At 44.5% G+C, this 20,594-nt stretch overlaps 1 protein-coding gene across 1 annotated transcript in view; it reads right to left on the reverse strand.

Annotated features, from left to right (window-relative positions):
* Window positions 1-20,594, reverse strand: part of GALNT16 (polypeptide N-acetylgalactosaminyltransferase 16) — a 73,854-nt gene that overhangs the window by 8,576 nt on the left and 44,684 nt on the right. Inside the window, exons 4-14 of the mRNA XM_088167102.1 lie at window positions 19,308-19,375; window positions 16,846-16,911; window positions 15,685-15,806; window positions 13,586-13,673; window positions 12,536-12,620; window positions 11,408-11,511; window positions 7,771-7,897; window positions 6,796-6,888; window positions 4,637-4,720; window positions 3,504-3,645; window positions 2,126-2,242 (exon numbers count right to left, since the gene is read on the reverse strand). Of these exons, the coding sequence (XP_088023228.1) occupies window positions 2,126-2,242; window positions 3,504-3,645; window positions 4,637-4,720; window positions 6,796-6,888; window positions 7,771-7,897; window positions 11,408-11,511; window positions 12,536-12,620; window positions 13,586-13,673; window positions 15,685-15,806; window positions 16,846-16,911; window positions 19,308-19,375 (1,096 nt within the window). The remainder of the gene's footprint in view (window positions 1-2,125; window positions 2,243-3,503; window positions 3,646-4,636; window positions 4,721-6,795; window positions 6,889-7,770; window positions 7,898-11,407; window positions 11,512-12,535; window positions 12,621-13,585; window positions 13,674-15,684; window positions 15,807-16,845; window positions 16,912-19,307; window positions 19,376-20,594) is intronic.

Below are 20,594 nucleotides of genomic sequence, written 5' to 3' on the forward strand. Positions count from 1 at the left end.
TCAGCTCCCCTGACTTTCTGAGAAGCCCAAGTGAACTGAGAAGTGGACACACTTATGCACAGTTTGGAAGAACTGCTCTCCCCCAGAACTTGCACTTTGGGCTGTGAGTATCCATGGGGAGACAGGCAAGCTGTAGGGCAACTGAGGAAATTTGTTCCCTCCAGCTTTGCTCTTCCTTGGAAATCAACCTCTCAAATATCAGGAGGAGAGAGAATGGAATAGTTTACAAGATGACTGACTTCTAGCTAATTAAAATCTAATGTCAGTGTTAACAACAATTACTGTTGTGTTTATGGAAGGAAAGAACCATAACAACATTCCCTAGGAACACAACAAACTTGAGCATTACAAGTAGAATTGGCTTTATAAGTAGAAATCTGAAATGGGAGTTTGGGACTATAAAAAAGGCCCCAACATTTAAGAGCATTTCAACCCAAATTACATTAAAAATTCAAATGCATTTCTCCCACTTCACCCCACCTTATCCCTTCAGCTGCAAGGCAGTTTGGAACGGCAGCTGCAATTCAAATCAGTCTCTAATTATTTGAAATGCTTAAACAAAATCCTTGCTCAGAGTCAGTTGGTTAAATCATCTACTAGGTCAAGTCCTTGATGTAAGTGCAGTTTGCTCACATAAGGTAGTGGAAAACAACAGCTCACACCCTTAAGTGTGTGTATGTCTTTATAATGAGCCTGTATATAATCAACACATCAAGACTCAATAAATCCTATTCCAGCAGCAGAATAAGCCTGCTGTATTACTGTGGATTAATCTCTTCTGGCTTCTGATACAGCTTGGACTCGACCCTCCTTGAGGGACCTTCCGTGACAGAGGCAGCAGGGAAAGACAGCTGATTTTGGCAGCTGCTAAAGTTCTCTCTGCTGCCAGGGAGGAAAATACTGTGAGGCACATAAGGAGAAGCTAAGTGACCTAATTACACAGCAATGGGATGAGTGATTGCCAACAAGAAAAAAGGAGCAGGAAAGCACAGCCCACCTGGGAAACCCTTGCAGATTAATCCAAATTCAGTTTTCCCAGTGTATTCATGGTGACAACTTCTCAGAGCATTTCTGCATTAACCAGCCCTCCAGAGGAAAGTCTACACAAAGTTTACTACAAAGTTTTCCATAAATGGGCAGGACTGGATTTCAGTGCTTTCTTTCATGAAGAACTAATTTCAAGGATTCACATAGCATTAGAAAGTACTGACAAAAGAAGATGCTTCTGAGAACTGGTCAAAGCTGAGCTATCTTCTACCTTTGGGCTATTAAAACAACAGACATGTCACAGAGGCAGCACAGCCTTAGATGACAGAAAATTTGTTCTCTCTTAGTGTAGAGAGAAGCACAGGAACTAGGAATGAAACAATCTGCTGTCTGCCAGTGTTGCATTACTCCCTTTTGTGCTTTGCCCAGTTCTGATAAAGAGTCACATCACATCTCTGTTGAGGGCACCCTAGCCATTGCAGAGGCCATCCCTTACCTAGTGCTGTAAGGAAAATGATCGATTTGTCTTGACAGATCAGGGATGCACATCTTGGAAACAGCATAAGTCAAAGAGCTGCATTTTGTTGGGAACATTGCTGCTGTGTATTTTTCCTCTAGGGAGCAGTTCAGGTGGAACATACAGTGCTTTATGTCAGTCACTATTTCTTAACTGAGTTGCATGCACTCAGCTTTAAAGGTCTGCTCACATGTCCAAAGACAGCACAAAGAAGAACACAGCTCTCTCACTTCAAATTAAATAAACAAATGATAGCACACACCACCCTTCCCTTAGGTAGCTCAAAGCAGTTGCCTCACCTACCTCTCTTTGGTGCTGTGTTTCATCCATACACCAATCTGTCTGCATATAAACTTATCCAAGAAGCAAAGCTGGGGTGCTACTGAGCTGGAGGGAACCGTGCTGCCAAGGGCCCAGGCAGAGCAGACACCCACATACTGCTCTTCCTGCTTGGCCACACGCTCTCTCGTACATCCAAGTTTATGAAAAAACACCAGACAGGGAGATGCAGAAAATGGAAAGGACTTTAATAGTGCTGGGTTTGCCCCTGCTGGCTGCACTGATGTAGGTGCACTGGTATGTGGCAATGAAGGCATTAGAAAGTGGTGCACAGTTACCTACCTGTCTGCTGTCTTTTTGATTGCAAGCTTCCAGTGTGATTTGAGAACCAGTAGAGAAGGAGGTAATGGAAAGACACTTGTCCTGCTGTCTAATTAAAGGGTCACTGAATATCCACTCCTTTGGAATAAGAAAAAGAAAGGTTCCATTAGGATCCCAACAGTGATCAGATGAGGAAGGGAGAGCTTTTTCTATCAGATATTTTAAAAACCTCTATTCTTTTGTTGTCTTGCTATGAAAGGCTCCCTGGGAAGACTACCACAGCAGTTGGCACCTGATCAGAAGTTTATGCTCAGGCTTGGTGCATCATGACCATTTCAAAGCCTGCAGCTAGCTCCCTTCACTATCAGAGGTCTGATTAACCCTGGATCCCATGCAACTCTCTGCTCTGCAGCTTTACAGATTCAGGCCTACAAAGCAAGGAGGACCCCGTGCCCTGACACACATGATGTGCAACTGCTTCTGCATATTTCACACAGCAGACATGTTCTGCAGCAGGTATCTGGGACCCACAGACTGTCAAGCAAAGCAAAACACATGCAAGCATATCCATATGTATCATCAACATGCATAAGGGATAAGTTGATTCATTTTTTCCTTCCTCTGACTAGACGGATACCTGATCCTATCAAATGTTACTGCTATACTGTCCCCATGGAAGAAATACAAAATACAGTAAGTTTCAGAAATTTCAAATTGTAATGACACAGAGCAACGAGGCAGGTGAAATGGCAGACTGAATGCTGGCTGTAAACTAGTTTCCAACAGTTAAGAGACATGAATATGTATTTTCTGGCATAAAATACCCTACTGTGACCCTTAACTTTCTCAAGCTGCTTCCCTGCTGCTTTCATTCACCAACAGAGAGTCTGAGTGTAGATCTTCAGCTTGGATATACCATCACAGCTCCACTGCAGTTAGGAGAACTGCACCACATTACTGCCACTGGGGTCAGCTATTTAAACACTATTTGTGCTTTATACTGAAAAACATCTGCCACATCACAATTCAAGTCATCTGCAGCTACAGCTGATCTGGCAGAGCAAGGAATGTTTCTGATGTCAAAAAAGTCTCTTACCCACATGCCAGGGTACTAGACTAGCACAGCCCCAAAATGATTCTCAATGAGTCTGTCACTCCCTGAGCATTTTAAGCTGTTGTCTCAGAGTGATGAAAACCTTCACATTCTATGCTTGACTGCTGAGTCTGTTGAGCCAACAGAGCTCTGAGAGATGGGCTTCTTTTTCTGCTTACTATTAAAATCATTACAGGGTCAAATTCTTTCTTCCTTCACCTCCATACCAACCCACCAATGCCTCTTCATTCAAGTAATAAAAAGGGTAGAAGCAGGAGAAAATTACCAAACTGAAGCCTGCCTTACCTGAGTGAGAGGTGGATTGTTCACCGACCCTTTACAGTTTCCCATGCCAGCCAACATATTCCCTGTGGTATCCTGTGTCTGAGACTCCAGACAGTTTCCTCCTTGTCTAATTATTCCTGGAATCAACTCTTTTTCAGGAATCCTTGAAGCAAAATGACATTTGCATGATACTTCATACACAGAAATCACCAAAGCACTTTAACATTTCTAAGGGCTTAATTGGGCCCTGACTGAAACACGGTTCCCTATATTTGATGGAAAATGAACAATATTATGCTATCCACTAGAAATACGTAGAGGAGGCAAAAATCAAGTGAGAACTTGGTCAGAGGATGGGTACCTTTTCGTTTCAGAAGGCATACCACTATCTTTAGGGGTACCCTAAGCAGTTTAATGTGATGATTCTGAAATTCTGAAAGAGGCTGTTTCCAGCAAAAAGCTATATCCACACTGATTTGTTCTGCTTCTTCCCCCTTTTTCAGTCTTCTCCCCAGCTAACAAATAATCTTGCCTCATTGGTAGGAATGCAGGAAAGCTCTGTCAAGGCCAGACTACAGCTGGATGTTTCAGCCTCCCTTCCTGCTAGCCACAGACTGAGGTGTAAAGGTGTTGCCAGGGTGTGCTGGTTTGCACATGCCAACAACACAGCCCTACCCAGGCAGCCTCTCAGCTGAGCAAGGACACAACACTACCATGTCCTGACCCAGGGCAGGGGGGCCACAGGGACAGCTGGTTCTCTCCTTAGAGCCTTCTCTGAACCACCCAAACCTCTGCACTGAGGCTGTCCAGTTCTACTTGGCTCAACTCCCTCCAGACAGAGCATCCAAGGGGCAGAGACCAAAACTGGGAGGGGTGTAATACTCTGGCACTTGTCTACACCCCACACCTCTGAAAACACCACTGTTGTACATCTCTAAGGGACAGCTGTGTGGGGCAGAACAGAAGGCAGACCTTTTGCAGAGTTGTGATAATACAAGCCATGAAAACACAGCAGGTTTCTCACCAAAAAGAGCAGAGAAAACCTTTTCCAAGCCTAAGTCTCTCTTTTGCCCACTGCTGTCCAGGTTCCTCCTCCCATTGTGACCCACCTCCCAAATCCTTCAGAGATTTCCACAAGGGAAGAGCTGACTCACTTGAGCTCGGGGTAGACATTCTCCAGATACCACTGGAAGGATTTACAGTTCAGTTTGTGCCGCAGCTCCACTCGGTCTGCAACACTGGAAACACAGGCAGTTTGCTGAGAATAAGGCAGTGAACAGGAGGGAGGGGAACAATGAAGATTGGCCAGGAGGTTTGAGGGAAATTATGTGACTTTTTGCCATTACTCATTCTCCCACGTAATTGTTGCTTGGTTCAGAGCACTAGCAGTGACCTGAGGTGAAGAGGAGGAGAGAGGCAAGTGGCAGGAAATAGAAATGGAAGACAAACACCTTCAGAGAGCTGTTCTTGCACTTCCTTTGGCTTAGAGCAATGGCAGGGCCCACGTCCTACCTTGTTAAATAATGCATTGCAGTAAAACTGCTGTAAGATCAGGAAAGTGTTTCTGCCTCTGGGTGCCCCTGCAGAGGCATACCATGAAACCTGCACGACAGTCAGCTGCTGAAAAGGCCTAGAAAGTGTTTGTGCTCAGGTACATAGAGATGATTAATCTCTGTGTGCTAAAGCATGACTCTAGCTCATGGCAGCAGGTCTAAGCTCAGGTTGGAGAACTGAGACCTGGAGAACTTAATTATTCGTTCTTAAGCAGTTTGGGGGAAGGGTGGGAGTATAAGGGGAGATTAATTCAACATCTCAGTAGCTGTCTGCTGTAGCAGTCCTCCCACTGCTGATTTGTTTGGCTTTAGCTGGCTGAAGAAGAAGCTTTCCCTCCAGCAGTCCTACTGAGCAGCAAAACCAGGAGCTCTTGTCTTTAAGCTGTAACACTACATGTGTATGTCAGGAATTGCAACTGTACCTGTGTGCCTCTCCATCCTCAGCACACAGAAGCCACTGTACACACACGAGGCCACAAGCCTCAGGGCAATGTTCTTAGATTTTATAGCCACATCAAAATTGAAGGGAAGGAGGGTCCATTTTAGGCTCAATTGTCAGTGATGGTGTCAAAAGCCTTCGCACCCTATAATCCAGATTTAATAAAGGTTCACAGAGCTCTTACTACAGGAAATTGCCTGAAATCAATTGCCTATGCTCTGCTCCAGCTCTTATTCAGCCAATGCTGCCAGTAAAGTCACTGGGAAGTCTGTGTGAACAAGAACTGCAGATTTTGCCCCTAAAACACATGAGCCATATATCCACATACAATGTGCAGTAGTCTGCTTTCCTTCACAATCAGCAGGGCTACTTGCTATGTGGTCCCATCCCAGCTGCTGCAGTCAGCTCAAGGACTGATAAATTAGGTAGGCAAAGTGATTTTTATGAAGTATTGTGATGCACCATGATAATAAAGCAAAGTGTACAGCAAGAAAAGTGATGTGGTTGTCATAAGTAAGTAGGAGATGCATTATTACCCTGTGCACGTAGCTGTACATTTCAGATACAACCACATTTGCAAAGTCCTTACACTGATACAACAATAGCCTTTTGTTCACAGGCAGAAAAAACCCACAGAAATACAGCACTCCTGGGAGTTTTACATTTATTTGGGAGTCATAGGGGTTTGAGAGCACAGACAGCAGGTTTTCCTCTCATCCCAGGTTTGGTGTCCATCACTGATTTCTAGGTCACAGAGAACTGTTAAGCTGATAACAATGAATCCCATGTGGCCTGAAGACAGGTTTAGCAAAGGTGCTGCAAGAAGCACAATTCTGCAGATTGTGTTTCTAAATCTTAGCATTGGCCATGCTCTCTCCTGCCCTACAAACCAGGCAAACTACCCTCCATCCATCAGGAAAGTGGGGAGTGCACCAAGCCAGCCATGCTTGCCCTGGGATTATCAATCTGCACAGGAACTTCAGATCAAGCTCAAGATACAGCTCACATTTCCACAACAGCTGCATGCTGTGATAAAAAAAAATTCCTGTCTATCCACCTAAAATGTCTGGTCTTTTAATTTCATTACAGATCCCTTTGGCCTTCTGCTAACAAATGATTTATGCAGTGTTACTGGGGTAAAAAATAAAGCGAATTAGAAGCAAACCTCATTAGCCAGACACTCAAGCTACAACCTCCCTGGCAAGCCAGGCATTCAGAGCACCTCTATTTCTCACACTTAACCCCAGAGAAGACCTAAAAACTATTCCTTGCCACCAAGGGGTTGACCAGAGCCCTCCTGCCAAGGCCTGGGGCAGCTTACCTTCCAAAGGACTTGCCAATAGCCGATGGCCGGGCCTCATAGTAGTGCTGCTTGTATTCATCCATCCACACCTCTGCTGTGCGCTTGGTGTTCCTGCAGGGCATGAGCACACGCTGGGCTGCAGAGCCTGCCCAACAGCAAGCAGGCTCTGGGTGGGCAGACACAACAGGAGGTGCTGGGAGACAGTCCCAGACACAAAACCGAGCAGGCAGCATGGATGGATAGAGACTGAACGTGTTAAGTCTACAAAGCCTTGCAAGAACATTTCTAAAGGTAAAAAATTAACAGCCATGGTTTACCAGGACTTTTTCACACATACTTCCTCTGCAGAGACATTGGGTATGATTCTCACCATCACATTCATTTACAGCATCCCTTTTCCCAGATTAGAATAATGTTATGGGATAATTCAGCTTGGAAAGCAGCTCTGTCTAGCCTCTAACCTTCTGCCCAAATCAGACTAGCTTCATATTAGGTTATGTTGTTCAGGGTCTTGACTGGTTGAGTTTTGAAATCTCCAATGAAGGAGATTTCACCATCCCTCTGGGGCCCTGCAGTAGTGCTTAACCACTCTCACTGTCAAGCACTTTGTCTCATCTCTTTTCTCTGTCCATCTGTCCTGCAGTAGGAGTTGTCCTCAGGGTTTATCTTAGAGCACTTACAGCTCAGAGACAACAGAGATGCCCAAGGACTGCTGATACCCATGCACATGTCACAGGGCAGCATCTGTGAATGGCCAGGGTCTCTCTGACAACCTGCTCCCCACCCCTCAACCAGAGACACTAATGCAAACAGCAGAGAAAGGAACAGGTTTTGTTCACAGAAAATAGCAACTCATCCCTCCCTCGAGAACAGATGCTCAGCCACAAGCTGTTCTCCATTACCAAGCAAAAGCACAACAAAGAATTCTGACTTATTTAGACATGCCCAACATGGAGGTGGCCTGGCTGCTACCAGGAACTATCCAACACCTACTTGATGTAAGTCAGTGCATTGCCCTCAGGAAAGTCGTAGGGATGGCGCTTCCTGAACACGTGTCCCACTCGGCTGCAGGGAACGATCTCCAAGCTGCCACCACACATCCACACTCGGAAGGAGAGCTCTGGAAGAGACCCCAAGAGTCATACATCTGCAACAGTCCCAAGAAGGGCAATTTTCTTGCCCTCTGCTCTAGGTGTATTGCATGCAACAGCAAAATCAGGGAAAGCAATGCCATGGCAGAGAAATTGTCCTCCCTTTGCTAAAATAGAGGCAACCTTTGCAGCTCAGGGACTTCCAAGCCTTCTCCAATCCTGCTCCTCTTTGGACTCATTTCAGTGAGACACCTTTGCATTCGACCAGGTCTTCAAGGTTGCTCAAGATGGCATTTGGCAACAGACTGAGACCACTCCCACACACACCCCCTGTTTCAGACTTCTGTTACTCTCATCCCTGCACATAGATGGAATTATAAAGCAAGAATTTATTGTGTAAAGCAAATCATGTGAGGAAGAAAGAGTTTAGAAGGGGAAAGAACAGAACAAGATGAAGGTGCAGGGAGTCAATGTCTAGAGCTAAGTCCTCTCCCTCATACCTCTATGTTATCCACCCCACAATAGCTCCTTCCTCTAATTTTGGTTGGCTCTATTACTAATGAAATGGAGGAACTGACTGTTTTGCAGTTGTCTCTACTGGAGGAACTCCTCAGAGCAGATACTAGTCTCATATAGTATGACTCTGAAAATACAGAGTCCTGCTACTTGAAGAAATCCACCCTATTCTGAAGCTAAATTCAGCATTTTGTTAAAGGATTAGAAGAGCATGGAGCTTTGATGTGCAGGCACTTATTTGCATCACAGAAGGTATGTGACCTTGCTCAAAGCTTATGTGTCTGTCCTCACAAGTTTAATCACTGCCACACCAGAGGGGTTTTCCACTTTCAATTCATGTGGTGATGAAAAGAGAAGGAAGAAGGAAAACGAAAATTATCTGGGTGGTTGGGTAGTCTTTACCAAAAAGGATTCAGATTGTAGAGACTGATTACCTCAAAAACTTTACTCAGCTGGGATCTCGCTCCAGTAGTGCCTGATTTATGTGGCTCTGATGCTTAGAAATTAAAAAGAAATTATGTGTCCAGATCTAATGGATGTTTGAAACCATGTACACACATTAACATCTTCCCAACCTTTCTCCATAGCTTTCCTCTCTGTATACTGAGAGGTAGTTCAAACAGTGAGTTGCAGGGTGGGGGAAGATGGTACATTTAATGTTGCTTCTTAGCAAAAAGCCCATCTGATTACACTGTATTTTGTAGTATTTCTTACTACCTCTTTTCTCTCCTGACTCTTATCCAGAGTTTTGGGGTTTTTTTTAGATTCTTTTTAACAGGGAGTTCTAGATTTGAAGAGAAGAAGGATTTTAGAAACAAACAAATAAAAAAACCACCCAAGACATAAGTTTCTATCTGGTGATGTGTCCAGCTGACATTTGTTCTCCTGGAATGAGCTTCTGACTCACTTTGGCCTACAACAAAAACAAAGCTCTCAATCTGGCATATGTAACTTGAAAGTGATGTCCATTTCCAAAGAGAAGACTTCTCACACCATCTTAGACAGAACCACACTCTCATCTACAAATGAGGACCTAATTCAAACCATCCCTTCCCACTCAAAATGGTAATATTTAGTAAAAATGTTTCAGAACATTATCAATATTTTTCCTTGATCAGAAAACCCAGTTTTCAATTAAGTATGGTAAACCGGTTTTTTTAAGAGGTTAAATTAACCATTCTGAATTCTTCAAAGAAAATGAAGACTTTCTGTTGTCAAATCCAGATTGATTTCTATCTCTCTGCTTTCAGCAGCAACAGACTTGATGCAGGATGAGGGACAAGTGGCAGGAGACATTGAGTTTACAGAAAAGCCTCCTAACAAGGCAAAACTGGCAAGCCCTGTACTTGTGGCTGAGTCCCACACAGCCTGGCCCAGCCACTGCCAGGCTTTACAAGAGATATTTCAAGGAGAATGAAGCAAAAATGGAGCAATTCTATGGTTCTGATCAACTCTATATGGAAGAATGGTTCTGAACATGCAAAAAATTTACTGCTGCTTATGGCAGAGAACTCTACTTAGCATCATGCTACTGACATATGGACCAAACTACAACACTGGACTCCCAGATGGGCAGAAGCAGACAGAGAAAAGCCTAAGGAAATAGTCTTTCTCCATCTTTGGGGTTTACAGCTTTTACACAGCCACAGCTCAGAGGCTGAGAGAATGGCCAGGTGGCTGGCTTTGCAGATGGAGCAGGGCTGGTGAGGCAAGGAGCTGAGCTGGCTCTGCTCCTGTGGGACATGAGGGAGGGGATCTTCAAGCCTGGGTAAAGGCTTCGTGTTAATTCTGCCACAGTGCTTAGCTGATGTTACTAGGACTGCTGAGATTCCAATGCCAGCACCATTTAAGATCTCTTTTTAATATAACAAATACTGTAAAACTGAATCAAGATCTGGGAAAACAGAACACTCATTATTAGATTTTTTTTTAATGTGGTACCTTGAGAGTCAATTATCAGCCCAAAATATTATTTAACGATTTTAGAAAGCATTTCAGAAAGAAGCAGCTCTCCCAGCTGTGTTCAGAGAAACAAGTTTCCTCTTCCTGACTATTTCATGCTTTCTAATTGGTTCTCCAGGTGGTAGGAAACACTACACAAATTTTTCTTTAAAAGGTTTTATTTACAAATCTGTGACATTTATGGAACCTGCAGAAACAAATTTTTTTTGCAGTGTTAGCTACAGAGAAAGCTACTTAAGTTGACTACAAAAAGTAAGGCTTTTATTGCTTTTATTTCCTCAGCTCCATCTGCACCATTTGAAAATGAATGCCCCAAATACTTGAGGTCTCCATGAACCTCTCTTTAACACTCATCTTGCTTTTGTCACCAACACCTGGTAACATTGCACCATCCATTCACATGGGGCAAAGAGAGATGCCTGGAATGTCTATGCCACGATTCAGTGCAAGGAGATGGCTTTAAGCACCATGCCCTAAAACAGCATCTGAGTGGACAGACTACACTGGGCCTCTGAATTCCTCAGATGTTTGTGATGCCCTAGCCTGCTTCTAAAGGTCTGCATTCTGAGTCTATTTGTAACCAAATCCCATTTACACAGAGGTTTGTTTTATTAGGAAAAATATCTCTTGGACCTGCCAAGCTGGGAGAGCAATTCAGACTTATCTGCAAGAGAGGAACAGGTATAAGAAGAGGCTGCAGGAGTGGCTGCCTGCTTCAAAGCTGGGGCAACACAGACTGTCATGTGATGAACTGGAGGAATATTCTCCAAAAACAAGCAAGTTTAAATACCAGGAGGTTCCTCTTTCTTTCTTTCTTGTACTGTGGAAGCTCCTGTATAACAGCCCATATGCCTGCAGCAGAGTGTAGCCCTGATCACATGTACTTTAATGCTGACAGCAATACAGCTCTGACCACTTTGGGGATTACCTGACCATGTCCCTAACCTTGCACTGACATGCTGACTGGTCAGATCTCTCACAAAAAAAGCTCTGGTAAGCAATGAAGACTGAGGAGCAGTTCTGCATTAGTGTGTCATTCCCTTGAAATATCCTAAACTTACCAAAATTTTCTCCTCCCCAGATGTCCATTTGAGTATCATATTTTCCCAGGTGGTTAAACCAGGACTTGTCAATCACAAAGATGCCTCCTGCTATAACAGGGGTTCTGGAAGAGAAGAAAGAAATCCAGAAAAAATAATCACACATATATGTAGCACTACAAACTTAATTTTAAAGGACAGACAATTTGTCCAGATGTCACAAATCATACCTCATTTAAAAAAGAAAAATAGTAGGGGTGGAATGTGAGCCTGCAGCAGGTTTCTGAGATGCCCCCTCACCACATCATCCTCATGCCTTTGTTAAATGGGCTTGCAAGAACTGCAAGAATAATGCTGTGTGTTTTGCATTTATACAAATATGCACAGTGTGAAGGGATGATGGGCACTGTTTGATGACTGTGTTCACCAATTAGACATGGTGTGACAGGCTGCTGCATGTACTTCTCTGCTGTTAGCAAGCTGGTTGCTTCTGGAGTGTGAAACAGAGGCTCACAAATTACACAGAGGAATTAAATTATAATTTTATATTACAAATAGGGAGCTGTCTGCCTAAACAGACAAGCACCATAACTCTTCATATCAGGATTTATTATATTCTACATGTCTCCCACGAGCCATATACCCTGCAGTGAGGCTGGCAACAACTGTTCCAGCCAACAGAATCTCTTTTGTCCATGGACATGCAGATTTAGTAGGTGGGAGTAATTCAATGCCCACATTACTAGGTAAGATTCAGTTTTCTGGTCTGCTTTACACATGCAGGATGACTATTTATCTGCTTCATTCTTTAAGTTTTCATCTGAAAGATGGAGGTAATTAAAAAACCCCAAAGCAATTTCTGAGGCACTCAGTGCTGCATTAGGGAGAACCCAAGAACAAAGAAAGAAGTGGTGGCTTGTGGAGGTGGCATGCATATAGTAAATAATCACTATTCTTACAATATTCAGAGGGCAGTACTCTCACACTTACAGACCTCAATGTATTCAGAAAATAACAGGAAGATTTTGTTATCACCAAGTGAACTCTGTGGCATTCTGTCTTCAGCAAGGCAGTCTCTGTACCCTCCTTGCCACACTGCTGAAGGCTTAGTACAGGTATTTGGAGAAGTGTGCCCTGCCCAGAGTGTACCTTATAGACTGAGTTGGGTCTGTTCTGGACATCTTCTGCTCTATAGGAATCTGTTCCCATTTAAAGTGAAGGCTCCAGTCAAACCCTGAAAAGGAAGAAGACAAGACAAATTGGTTTCCTTATTGCAAAAACAGTACTACTAGCTTAGTGATAGTCTGCACCTTTATATCACAGGCTACCCCAATGCTTCTCCCCTGACCTCCCTCACAGTCTACTCAAAATGGCAATAGCCTATCCTAATGTAGACCTCACCAGCTTCTGTCTTGGCACCATCACTCCTGAGCATTACAGATCTCTCCTCAATTTCACTCCACACCTTCAGGAGAATATTTTCAGCCTGAGGTGTAACTGTATTCTGGACAGTTTGTTTTACCAAAGGCAAACCCTGTCTGCCAGAGCTATGAGGCTTTAATAGAGGACATTGTGGGGTGTGATATATTCTGGGAACAAAGGCCTGCAGATCACTGTAACCACCATGTCTTTCAAGACTACCATGTACTTGTAGATGGCCCGTGGTGGACAGTGGAGCACAGCACAGTCACCAAATTTAGTCACCATTGTTATGAGCAGCCAAAGAACAGGAAGCCTTTGGCTGGCAAGCAGTGCAGAAGTGAGCCCCAGCCATAAAAGATGTAGAAGGGCACCAGGAAGTGGAGTGATCACAGGAATAGCTGCAGGGGATTCAGCTGTGAGGGGAGAGGTGTAAATGCTTCTCAGAAGATGCCACGAAATAGCCTGGCAGATCAAAGCAGCAACTGGAAGGGCCTGGCAGACTCCAGTGTACATGTAGCATAGTGAGGACATGGTGAGATACTAAATCAATTGACCAAGTCCTGGAACTGCTAAATGCTGTGACAGTGATTCAAGTTCAAGAGGAAAATACTAGCTGAGTTTTGTTCTAACCCTTCAAAAGATCTGACTTTTCAAGTTGCAGAGAAAAAGGGACAGATAACCTGTCAGGAAAGACCATCACTCTGTGTTCTTGGAAAGCTGAAGAGAACAAGCACAATCCCTCAGGTCTAACTTACATAAGCCATTCATTATACCCACCTCCCCTCAAATCTGCTGATGCTGCCAGGTAGGCAAAATTATCCAGGCTGATAACATCAATGATTGGACTCACCACTCGGGTATAATCCTGAGGGGGAGAAAAAAAAAACAAAAACAACAAAACAACGAGTCAAGCTTTCTTGAATGTCCAGCAAAGCTGCCAGAGATCAGGAAACACAAAGCTGCACATGTAAATCTTTGTCTGGTTTCTCCAATATGGCTCTGGTAGCTGTGCAAGAGATCTGTGGGTACTAAATCCAACCATGGAGATGGTGGGTACTGGCCAGATGCACTCCATGATGTGGGGAATGGAGTCAGACTCCAACACCCAGGAATGCTGCTAAGAAACAAATCTTTATTTCCTGCCCAAGTCATAGGGCATCAATCACTGTTCCAAGGGTTTTGTGTTTGCTCTGGATATCTATTGACAGCACACTTCTGCTCAGTCATCCTCGAATTAATTCATTATCATCAGTCTAGAAATTATCAAACCCCTAATAAAGCATTTTCCTTAGAAATATTATGAATCAAGACCCCACATTTAAGATTCATAGTGTAAACTTTATAATACATATGACACATTGTATACATTGTAATATCAAGATATTGTGAGTACTTGATTGCCATTAAGGCATATAGACATTTACAGTTTTCTTTTTCAATCTTTTTAGTAAGTAGAAGTTGAACAATTTTTCATCATGAAACAGGGCATTAAAGACAGTTGTTGTGACAGCTGACATGTAAGATGAAACTGAGCTGGCAATGCCAGAAACAGCACCTTGTTATTGGACAGCTGCCAGCATCCTTTCCTATCAAACCTTCATTTTATGCCCTGCAATAGTTCCTCTTGATCTACCACACTTGGCTAGGATGGGATATCCTTGGTAAGAGGATTCATGGTTTTTTGCCCTCTGAGCTGTGATGGTTGCCCAGCCAGAGTGTGTCTGCCCAGCTTGAGACTCCAGCACCCACCTGGCAGCCTGGTGTGCCAGCCACTACTCCAACCAATCAGTGCCAGGATTAGCTAGGGCAAGACTGAAATCTGAAATAGGACGGACATCAGAAATGTAGGAAGTTGGTCAGAAATAGGTTGACTTGAAATCTGCTCACTAAAAAATTTGTATACTAGAGCAGCACACAGGCTTTTGCCATTTAGATCCTTCCCTAAAGGAATGAGTGAGGCTCTTTCTGCTTAGGAATCCCTATGCTTGTGTTGCAGCTTGACTTAAAGATTAATAAGCAAAGTAAACATTTATGTGCTTTATTGAACAAGAATAAAAAGCAGAAGCTTTTAATTCATCAATTCTGAAGTTTCACCTTCTTCTGCTCCTTCATATTAAGCTAATCAGACATGCTTACAAAGCATCACTAAAGCCTCCACCCCCTTCTCCCGAGGCCCATTACTTCATGGGATCCTCCTTTCAGAGGGGAACAATCACAGCCACTTGCAAGCAGGGCTTCTCCCATCACTTCTCCCCTGCCTTTTCTTACAGCAGAGCTGTATGATCACTCTCTCCAGCTGCTAATATTTCCGCCTCATTTTCCTTCCTCCAGCCTTACATCAATCCTTTGCCAAAGTGAACTATCAAAGGGACATCCCTGCACTCACAGGCAGCTTCTCTGTGACAGGAAGCCGCCTACATGTAGGTGATGCATGGTGGCAGCTCAGTAGGAAGGAAGATTAATGGAAGGGAAATTTTGGCAGTGATAAGGCAGAGGGGAGGGTAGAGCAGCAAGGGAGATGGAAACCATGGAAAAATTGCACAATGTATGCTGCCCAAGGGGCTGTCCTACATACAGGTGAACAAGACAAGGAAGCACAATACCTGCAGGAGACAAGGTACAAGTTGGTGGTTCCAGCTTTCAGCATTGCATCCCATCACTCTGCACCTCTCCTGCCTTGTCACACTGGCAGGACAGAATCCCATCAGGGATCTCTTGCCCATCTAGCTCAGGCTGTACCTTCCTCTCTAACAGCCTGTCTGAGGAGTACCTTGGCAGGCCTTGCTCACCAGCTCTGCTGACACATGTGAGGGCAGAGGATCCAACACACAGCACAGGCCAGCTCCATCCACCCCAGAGGGGGCCATGGTGCTCACCTCTTTCACTCTCTGAAGCATTGGCTGCAGCCACTCGCTGTTGACTTCACAGTGACTGTCCAGGAAGGTGAGGATGTCAGCAGCTGCCACTTCAGCTCCTCGCACCCGAGAGCGGATCAGCCCTGCGAGCAGCAGAGGAGCAAAGCAGCAGCAAGGTTAGGAAAGGAAGCATTGGAGCCTCCTTCAGAAAAAATACTCGGTGTGGCCATTAGAGGGGAAGAGCAGATGATTCTCCTATATCACACCTCCATCAGGAGCAGAGATCAGCTGTAGAGCAGAGTGTACCCTGGGGACAGTCCCAGCCCTCCCAGCACACAATGAATGACCTCTCCTGTCACTTCTGTTCATGACACACAACTTCCACCTGGCTCCTTGCTCTTCCCTTCCAGCCCTCCCCACAGACACCTGGCTGTTTCCTGCTCACTTACTCTCCCAATTGAGTACCCTGTTGCCACCATCACCAATTCCCCATGGCCAAATTCTACTTTTTACCTTCCTTACTGCTTATCTGCTTTATTCCCATTTGTCCTTTATTCTGCCCTGCAGAGATATCAGCCTGGCTCTCAGATGACTCCTTACTTTCTTACAGACCATCCCACTATGTGGAATGCTCTCTGTGAACTGAACAGTGATTTTTGTCTCTCCTAGATCCTTGCTCCAAACCTGCTGTACACTGACAGCTTTAGAAATAAGCCAGCACATGTGAGTCAAACTAAAGAGCAGCTGGGAAAGTCAGAGTCATTTATTCATGAAGCAGATATGAGAATAAACTTTCCTTAATTGTATCTCTTTATGATAGAAAAACAATCATGTATCTTTCTCCCATGACTCCTACACAGCTTGTTATCCTGTGCTTGAAAGTGCAAGAGTTAGCTTGTGTTTAAAAGGACAAGATTTATATTTGGATCTTTATTCATAAAGATCTTAAAATGTGGTCTTTGTTCCAGCCAAGGCCTCTGGACAGCACTTCTCATTATTTAAATATTACGTGAGACCCCTAAAGCCTGAGAGTTGATAAGCTGTGTTCTCCCTCCACAGAGCTTCCAAATGCTTATACTGAAAGATACAAACTAAGAAACAACATGTAAGCAGCTGGGAGGCAACCAGGGTCATGTGGAAAAACAGACAAAATCTTTGTACGTAGAAACTTTCCACACTCACCTTCTCGATGGGTGTTTCGTAGACATTTGACCTTTGGAATCTTGGTAAGGAGATGGCAGTCCTCAGCTTGGGGAAGGCAAAAAAAGACATTTGGCACACACGGATGAATTATTTGGCTTCAACAGAGAGCCCCAATTAACTGTCCTCCTGCTTCTCCATGGGAGGGGAAATTCTGCTTTCACTTAACATCACATTAACCAGCCTGATGGCCTCAGTGCTGTTGCCTGTAGAGTGCACAGAAGAGCACTGCCTGCTTGCTGTCCTCCTCAGGCAGCTGAGCCCACGATTCCCAATCCTCTGAGCAGCCAGGCCTCCATCTCCCCTGCTTGGCATTTCAGAAGAACAATGGGGCAGTGCTGGCAGCGTGGCTCTGGGCACTGATGAAATGGAGGGAACACAGGACTGCAAATCACCAAAGTGCCAAGGAAAAGAGAGTTCTGTAACATAAAGTGATCTTATCCACTCTCTTGGCCTTCAGTGGCTTATCTGGGCACTTCCTGCCATTTATTCTCAGGGCAGTTACCACTTGATTCCATTTAATAAAGGCACTGGGATGCAACCTGCTTCCTTGGGGACACCATCACATTGACACACAGATGCCTGACCAAGGGCTTTGCTGGCAGCTTGCCAGAAAATCCTGGCATCCCTCATTTACACTACCTAGGGAAGATGAGGGAGAGGACCTGGTACCTGCTCCAGCCAGATGCCAATGAGCACTGAGTCTTAGTTCTCTGTCGACCTCTCTATTCCTGCCCTAGCAGATACTATAGGAACAGCAATTTCTACATTGTTTGTTTTTCTTGCTCCATCAAATTCACCCCAATTTCCATGTTTATTCCATATTCCTTTTTATGTCTCATGCCCCCTCTTTCCTGCTGTCATCTTCCCACAGACTGACACTCTGGGGAGAAGGCAAAGGCCCTTAGCCAAAGTGCACCTCTTAGCACGTTCCTGTACAAGGATATGTGCAATCTGAAATACTGCTCTTTCATGGGCACTTGGGCAGATGCTGCATCATCCAAGGGAATTACAGAGCACCAAGATTTTGCTGGAACTCTTCTACAAAGGAAGGCAATGCTCTTATCTTGGCCACGTCACAGCTTCAGGTTGGACAATCCCTATTCAGTTGTTCAATCTGCAGGAGTGGAGCACATCACTCTGCCTGTAGCCACTTGCCAGAGATGACAGACTCTCAGTATATTTGGAGAAACTGAGGCAAGTATTAAAGCAAAGTCTAAGGCCTCAAATATGTGCTGAAGCACCTCCATGAGGGTGTCTCAGGGGAGTGGCTATATCCACAAATATCTGGCTGCCAGTGAAAAAATAAGAGCTGTGACAGGATGGAGCCTTTTAAAAATCTTTCTATTTACTGAGGAGCCTAAATGGGAGTTTCTGGTTGAACCCTGTGCAGAACAGGTACCAGAAATCCATCACTGTTGATCTGGAACACTTTGCCCATTAAGAACTCAATTTTCAGGTGCACAATGTGGAACACTTAGGATTGTTTGTTGGAAGTGCTCAGAAACACCGCAATTCAACCATTGAGCACAGCTCAGTACTTATCCAAAACATGCTGTAAGGCCCTCAGAAACTCAAACCCCTCATTTCAGCATCCACCTTTAAAAATGTTTTTTTGTGGCCAAAGCTACATAACCATTTATCTGCAAAACTAAAACAGCATTGCTTCCTTACCTCAGCAGGCCAAGGTGGGCGTTCACAGCTATCTGTAAAGTGTTCTGAAGGAGTAATTATCGATTATTATAAATGGTACATAACTAGCTCATCCTTGAATCTAGAACACATCATAGGAGAAGCAAGAAGTCTATCCCCACCACCTCAAAAGTACTACACAACAGCCAGGAATAAGAGCAACTGTGCAAATGGAAAGATTCCAGAGTCTCCAGTCTGCAGGTCTGGTGGAACCGATGCAGTAGATGCTCCATCCCTGTGTCAAGCTGCAGAAGAAAGTATGGTGCTGTCCAAAGCAGTAACTCTTCCACAGCTTCCCACAGGGACACCTGGGATCCCAGGCACATGGAGGCAGCCAGTCTCACCTCAGCCTGCCTGCAGGACACCAGGCAGCAATTTTCTGTACCCTCCACTGCATCCTTTTCTTGCCTCTTGGTCTGTAAGTACCTGCTCTGCTCATGTACACCATTGCTACGTATATATCTGTGCTAAACAGCTCACCAAATGGTGCATAATGAAACCTGACAGAGATCTCTGGCAACCTAGCAAAAACTTCCACATTGACAGAAAGGGAAGACCCAATGGAAAGAAAAAAAGAGAGGAAGAGGCTCTGGCTGCTGCCATGCATAGACATTCAACACTTACTTTCTTTTCTTTTTCTTCTGAATAAAGACAAGAGGGAATCTGGGAGGGAGAGGGACTCGACAGAGCAAACAAAAAATGGGAAAACAGAAGGTAAGAAATAAGTGTAAAGGAAATAGGTGCAAACTTACGATCTGAGCTGAAGTCATCTACCAAAATGATCTCCTGGATGAGACTGGGAGGGGTGCGGTTCAGAACACTGCAGGGACCCAGGAAAGAAAAAGCCACTTTGTGAGCTGCCATAATAATGACAATGTTAGGACTGACAGAAATCTGTGCTATGCATTACAGCAGGAATACCAAACTCCAGTAAAGTGGAAGCAGAGACTTGCCCTTGCAACAGAGTTCAGTGGCAAGACCAAACTACAAGTGACAACATCCCAGAGAGCTATGGCATCTCAGCCAGACCTTACAGGGACCCACAGCCAGGAGCTGACTGTGGGACTTGCCTGGGGCAGCTAGCAGCATGCTCTGCCCCTAAACAGAGGTGAAATGGAGAGAACCACCTGTCCCGAGGCAGCCTGATGGCCATTCCCATCTGCCAGCCTCTAAGTAAAAGTCATCACTGCTGGAGAGCATAAAGAGCTGCCACTTTCCCCAGCAAGGACCTCTATCTCAATGCAACAGGTGTGACCTGCTCAGGCTTTCTCACCAATTCCCTTCTTTGGAAGGAAGTATTGTCAATATTCTGGATTTTGATTTTTCCCCTCCTTTGCTTGTTAGCCGTCTGTCTCTCAAACCAGCACCACACTTGCTGAAAGCGCCCCCTTTCCTCAGGTTGGTTGCACTCTACCACGTTAATACCCTCGAGTCTGCAACGAGTCTGCATCTGCAGGACACACATGAGGGAAGCAGAGTAAAGCTTCTGCCCTCCTCAGATATCAAAGCATTCTGGTACTCTGGAGTCTCAGTAGTTCAATTCTCACTTCTTTATCAGTCTCATTCATTAAAATGCTTGAACTCTTTTTCTATGAGCTTATTCAAATCTTTCTCTTGGCTTTACTACCATCACACAGCATATTCCCCCTTTAAGCCTCCTCCAATGCCTCTGTGCACTGGCAGGTCCTCATTAATTTCAACAGGGTTGCTCAGTGATGCTTAGGTGGTCCAATGAAGAGGGCAGTTATGTAAATTTTAATACTAAAAACAGAGGCAAACACTGTCCTCCTAGTTCTGGCAACCTGCCTCATTTCAGTAGCACCTGTTCTTTTGAGTAATACTGGAGAAAAATTTCTGGGTTTTTTTCTCTTTTGGATTTTATTGTTGCTGTTGTGGTTGTTTTATATAAGAAACAGACAACAAGAATAGACCATACTCCCAGGAATGAGGGTGTAGAGAAATAAAAATGCCATCTTGTTAAGTAACATCACTGATGGCTTTGCATACAGAGCCAAAGTTCCCTCAGTTTGGAAGAGTTT

The sequence above is a fragment of the Sturnus vulgaris genome, chromosome 6 (assembly GCF_052056855.1).
Source record: "Sturnus vulgaris isolate bStuVul1 chromosome 6, bStuVul1.hap1, whole genome shotgun sequence".
Taxonomy (NCBI): domain Eukaryota; kingdom Metazoa; phylum Chordata; class Aves; order Passeriformes; family Sturnidae; genus Sturnus; species Sturnus vulgaris.